This window comes from Falco biarmicus, chromosome 3 (genome assembly GCF_023638135.1).
Source record: "Falco biarmicus isolate bFalBia1 chromosome 3, bFalBia1.pri, whole genome shotgun sequence".
Lineage (NCBI taxonomy): Eukaryota > Metazoa > Chordata > Aves > Falconiformes > Falconidae > Falco > Falco biarmicus.
This window is the reverse complement of record NC_079290.1, coordinates 19,935,724-19,941,723: the sequence shown is the minus strand read 5'-3', so window position 1 is coordinate 19,941,723 and position 6,000 is coordinate 19,935,724. Positions and strand designations below refer to the sequence as shown.

Sequence of the window (6,000 nt, the reverse complement as noted above, 5' to 3'; positions counted from 1 at the left end):
GCAGTGATGAACGGCTGAATCATCCGAAGCCAGGTGATGGAGCTGAGGGCTTACCCAGAAATGGTCTGCAATGTACAGTAACGTTCTCTTGAAATTGTCTTTCATCATGTGCTACAGTGCTTGATAAAAATGACTCTGTAAATTCTTTGTCCTAAAGATAAGGTCAGATGAGATGGTTGTTTCAATTCCCTTTTTGTTTCCAGCTTTGTGAATCTGTACTTTGTATGTTTGCAGTATGAGTGGAATTAGAGGGTGTTTGCAAGTATTCAGATTAAATGCATGTCTTCCAAATCTACAGCAAGCAAGCTCAGGCTGTAGTATTTACAGTTCTAAGGTGTCCTCTCTCCCTGGCCCATTCCACAACTGAAATGAAGGCAGATTGTGTTTTTCTCCCTTTGCCATCTGTGGATCTCCAGTGCTCTTTGAGACCTGCAAAGATGCACATTAAAACGACTACACTGGGTTGAACCAAAGGTCGGTCCATCTAGTCCAGTGTCCTATAAACAGATGCATAGGGAACAGCATGGAAAGCATATATGAAATGTCTCTCAAGTGCTTGCCAGTTATATTTTTTTGCTTCCAGTTATTTTTAGAACAGAGAATTTCCTGAGCTGGATGTGGCTGCTGTCTGCTTAGTAACCCTCTGTAGACTTCTTTTCCAAGTACTTGTCCATTTTTTCCTTGACTCAAAGTCCATTCTTTTACACCCAGAGTCTCCTTTCGTAATTAATACCGCAAGCTTGCTATGGGCCCTGCAAAAAACTACCTCCTCCCTGTTGTCTGCAGCCTGGTTACTACTAGCTTCACTTGATTCCCTCATAGTTCTTCTCTTGGTTCTGAAACTACCGTCTAGGTCCCGAATCGATGACAATATTGCAAAGGCTTAAGCATATGCAATTTCCATGCAGAGTATGTGCAGGCAGAAACAAAAGTAATGAGTAGGCAATCAAGGTATATCTTAATTGCACGTGCTTGTAAATGAAAACCATGTCTGGATCACTGCACTGCAGAAGATGCCTCCTGGACTTTTTTGGAAAAGGCTGGTCCCCCCGTTCCCCCCTCCCCCATCAGAAATGTTGACAAACAGTGCTTATGACCTTGCAATTTATTTCCCATTTCCAAGACTAAATGCTCCTCTGCCCTCAGGAATTCCGCATCCGCGGTCGCCTGGAGACAAAGAGGTGAGGTGGGCAGGGGACCAATGTCTGAGAATAACCCCGGGGTAGCAGATGAGCTGGAATCCGGGCAGCAGGAGGGCAGCAGCAGTTCTGGAGGGTGAAAATCCGTCCCTCCCGCTCCCTGCCTGCCCCCCGCCCCGGGCAGCGCTAGGGATGGCTGCCGGAGCGCAGCGCAGCATCCCGCCGGCCCCGGGCCGACCCGCACACCCGGGCCGGCCTCTCCCGCGGGCGCTTCTCCTCCGTTCAGCGCGTCCTGCCGGTAGCCCCGCTGCTCAGCCGGGGAGGGAGCCGCGGGCACCGTGCCCCCGCGGGGAGGGAGCCGCGGCCGGGGAGCGCCGGTGCGCGGCCACCCTCTGCCCCCAGCCCGGCCGGTCCCCGAGAGCCGGGGGGCTCAGGGGGTCCGTGCAGGAGCCGGCCCCCTCCCGCGGGGGCAGGCAGCGCCGACCCTGCCGAGTGACAGCCGGGCGGGGACGCTGCTGCCTCGGCGAGCCCGGCTGCGGCTGCGGCGGCTGCAGCCATGTGTTTCTCCGCCTGCCTGTGACACAATAACACGGGAAGCTGGGGGGGGGCGGGTGGGGGGGTGGGGGGATCCGAGCCTGCCGAGGGGAAAAGTGACCTGCCCCGCTCAGGTGAGCCGAAGCAGCGGGGGAAGGCCGCCGCCGTCGTCCCCCGTGTCCCCCCCCAGCCGCAGGCTCTGCAGCCGCCGGGGCCGGGCGGGAGGCGCCCCGCGGAGCTGCCGGCGGGGGCAGCGCGGCGGCGGGGGAGGGGGGGCGCCGGGCCCCCGGTCCCCCCTTACCCGGCGGTGCTGTGCCCGCAGGCCGGCGGCGATGGAGGAGGGCATGAGCAGCATGCAGCAGAAAGCGGCGGAGCTGGAGCACATGGCCGAGGTCCTGCTCACCGGCGAGCAGCTCCGGTAAGCCGTGCCTTCCCCCCCGCTTTGCCGGGGACACGTACCCGGGGGTCAGCAGCTGCCCCCCTGCAGGCGGGAGGGGGATCTGCGGAGCGGAGGGCGGGGGTCTGTGCCCTCGGGCTTTCCTTGCACCGGAGCACCTGCCCCGCTTCCAGCGCGTCCCCGGGCTCCGGCCCCGCTTTCCGCAGCGAGGAGGAGGAGGAGGAGGTGGGGAGGGGGCGGCCGGCGCTGCGAGCCCGGGGAGGCAAGTTACCGCCTCGGGGGTCTTCTGCCCCGGCGGGCAGGAGGCGTCTCAAGGAAAGGCTGCAGCTCGCTGAAGGGGTGAAGCGATGCCAGACGACTTGCGTCTTTAAAGATTAAAAAACCAACGACCAAAGAAACCGTAAGCAGTGAAGTGTTTCAGCACGCCAGGGCGAAACCAGCAGAGCACGGAGACCGGCTCCTGCACGGACCCCGTGAGCCCCCCGGCTCTCGGTGACCCTGCAGAGGTGCCGCTTATTCGAAGGGCTTGTTTTTATTTTGCATCAGCTGGACCCAACAGATGGAGGGGGATCCCGCCTGCCAGTGCCAGCAGTAATTAACAGTGCTGTGTGACTGGAGTTGTGTGCAGTGCAGAAGCCCTTAACAAAAATGCCTGACTCAGTTTTTAATTTCTGTGATGTATTTAAGTGTGCCATCTGTACCCATACACTTTAGGGGAGAAAAGGAAATTTAAAGGCTTTTGGCTTGTTGATCTTGTGATTCAGGAAGAAAAATCCTAATATTGCTATGTGTTATCCTTGTAACTAGAAAGATATTCTAAAACCACTTTCCCAGTAGTTCTTGCCTGAATTTTCTTCAAAATTTTTGCTCAAATGCCAGAAAAAACAGTACAAAATGACAGAAATGTTGCTTGATTTGTGAAGTGCTGTCATTGCTGCTGGTACAGATCCTGACATTTTCATCGGTTGCATCCACCTGGTAAGGACCATTGACACCTTGTGATGCACACCAGTGGTACCCCTGTTTGGGGAGTAAATGTTGTTTTAGTGGTCTGGCTCCAGTACACACCAGTGTCTGCTTCAAGCTTGGGATTCCAATGCAAAGTAGCCTGAAGTGAAACCCAGGGTGACGGGGTGCACTGGCACACAGGCTCTGCGTGGTGGACTTAGTGCAGAGCTGTTCATCCAAGAGCCTGATAAGAATCCTGCTGTTCCTAATTTACCTCACTAGAAATTGAAGATTCAAGGCTAATACAAAATTTCTGTTAAGATCACATTAATCTTTCTCTGTATACCTCTTAGTTAAATGTAAAAGCAAAAGCTTTGCAAACTCTCCCTAAGGAGACCACTGAGGAAACTTCAGCAGATCTGGCTCCTAGAATCAGCTCATTAGTGTCCCAATCAAGGATGGCATTTGTCATTTATTAAGGTAATGAAACACAGTGCTTTTTTTGGGGCAGGATGATCTATAGATGCAAACCATATTATACCCTGCCCTGTGAAGTTACCTATGGCCATTCCTTTGCCAATCTGTAGGAAGTGTCCTAGATCTCCTTGGACTATGGTTTCATGAACAGCTCATCCTGAATAATGCCTAGCTACGCTCCAGCAGGGGAGATCTGCTCTGCCCTGACCCCTGACTCTCCACTCCTGGCTGTGTAGTCCCATCACTTCCCCCCACTCCCAGATGAGTACCTGCTCACGTGCTTCCAGCACTTCTTGGGAGCAGATTCAATGTGGAGATCTGGTGGGTATGTTAGTCTGCTGACTGCCAGAACCCACAGAAGATAGGTGGCGGGAATGTGAAGCCAGGAGCAAGAACAGGAGGTAGTGGAGAAGTAAGATCTCCCATTCTGGCAGCAGTGAGCTACTGGGTCAGGTGGAACTGTTTTGTGAAACTGCACCCAAAATTGTCTCTCTTCCCCCGTTTTTTTGTAAGCTTTGTTCTGTTTCTCTGTTGGGATACTCTGTAAAAGGTTAGTCTTCTTCAGTTTTCCAGACAACAAAAGCCACAAAATATGCGATAGAAGACTGGCTGGTAGACAAGTTTTAGCCAACCCTGCATTTAAAGTTTCCTTTCTCCTGTCCAAGATAAGCGTGTAATTGTTAAGGCTGAATGAAAACGTGTTTGCAGGATCAAAGACAGGCTCTCTCAGCAGCCTTTGGCACAGGCAAACAGATGATAGAATACCAACACACATTGGCACTCAAGGAGACATACTGTACTCTATTCTTAGTGATGTTTACAAATGCAAGATAAGCCCCCAGCAGGAGTGATGCAGCCAGACAGGTGACTGTGTGTATTTGGGTGAAAGTGCATATGAGCAAGTGTTGCATACTGCAAGATGAACACATAACTTAGGAACAAAAGTGTAAAATGAAACTGTAAGCATGGTGTTGCTTACACAAACCCAACCAAATGTAGGTATTTAAAGCACTCTTGCACTAGACCAAACAGCATGTGTGTCTAAACTCAAATACCTACAAGAGCTGCTTGATTTAAATTCCTTGCAAAGTTCCTGTTGCCCGTCTCACCCCAGCCTCAGGCATTGCCTCATAGCCCTCGTTCCAGAGGCCTGTTTGCACATCTGTCCCTATCTGGCAGGGACTTCATGCAGCGAGGGCTGAAGTCATTTGAGCAGCACCTTGGCAAGCCTGGCTTTGCACCCTGGCTGTGCCAGTGGTGGGGATAGAAGCCCTGTGCCCCTTTCCCCTCCTCAGGCAAGTGCATGCTGGCTAGGGGAGGGAGAGGAGGAGGCCAAAGAGTTTTTTCCTTGTCCTTGTTGCTGTCCCTCCGTTGCTTGTGACCTGTGTCTCCCCTTTGCTAGGTCAGGAACCTCTGCCCTGGTGTGTGATACATCAGCTGGCGCCCAGGGAGCCGGCTGCTGGCACACGCTGGCTGTGGGCTTGCACCCACCAGCTTTGGTCATGAGCAGGTTGTGGGAGGTAAGGGTGTGATGTAAATCCTGGTCCGTTGGTGGGGTAATTTATGGAAAAAGAAACAGGATCTTGAGCTATATTTTAGCTAACAGGGTCAATTTTTATACCAGTAGTTCCGTCCTTTGCCTCTATACCCAGTAGCTGGCTGAGTGAATACCTAACTCTTACCTTTGGTTAATAGAAACGTATTTTTCAAATTGAGGACATACGAAGTTTGGCTTTTGGAAAACCTTTAAATTATCAGGCTGACAGCCATGAAACAAAGCTGAAGATTTCAGCAGTGTGGCGCTTCAGGGCAGACCCTTTGGCAGCTTCTCAGCACCGTGCATGAGACTAGGAAGAGCAAGGGGAGAGCTGGGATGGGCACAACCTGGCTGTGGGCTCTGTAGGCACCCGTGGCCCTGCAAGGACAAACTGCTGGGGCTCTGGCTGCCTGACAGCTCCAGCCACCCAAAATCCCAGCTCATCCCTCTGTTCTGCTGCGGTTTCAGAGATCCTCTTGCTCTTCAGTTCTTTTGAAGAGCTCCTCAGCTCTTTTGAGGCTGGCTGCAACAGAGCTGCCCTTAAAAGGCTCCATAACTTAGGAGCAATGAGTATAGACCTGTCTCCTGAAGAAACTGCGAGAACTGTGTTTGAGAGGATCATGGGGCCTTCAGCTTCCTCAGGACTGGGAGGAAGCCTGCACCCCACTACATCCCTGCCTGAAAACACCTGCCTTGGGCAGCCCTGGAGAAGCAAATGTCCTGGAGCTTCCTTGGCCTCGCTGGGTGTGCCTGAAGGAAGGTGGCACAGCCTTAGTGCTTTGTATAGTCATCGTTGGAAGCATAATAATGGGAACTTATAACGGCACTACTGAAGTTGATAAGAATTTTATTGGAAGCGGAGCAGTTCCAAGCTTGTTTCCCTCCTGGTCAAAGGCAACAGGTTGTGCTCATTTCAACACTGTTGGCAGAGGGATTAAAGTATTTCAGTCTGGGTTTGAGCATTAACT

The 6,000-nt window shown here is 52.5% G+C and overlaps 1 protein-coding gene across 2 annotated transcripts in view; it reads left to right on the top strand.

Moving 5' to 3' along the window:
• The first annotated feature begins 1,706 nt into the window (after positions 1 to 1,706).
• DEPTOR (DEP domain containing MTOR interacting protein) overlaps positions 1,707 to 6,000 on the top strand; it is a 76,092-nt gene continuing 71,798 nt past the window's right edge. Inside the window, exons 1-2 of one of the 2 annotated variants that reach the window (XM_056330707.1) lie at positions 1,707 to 1,807; positions 1,996 to 2,091. In XM_056330707.1, the coding sequence (XP_056186682.1) occupies positions 2,006 to 2,091 (86 nt within the window). In that variant the 5' untranslated portion in view covers positions 1,707 to 1,807; positions 1,996 to 2,005. Of the gene's footprint in view, positions 1,808 to 1,835; positions 2,092 to 6,000 lie in introns of those variants that run through there. The other variant, XM_056330706.1, reaches the window with a different exon arrangement.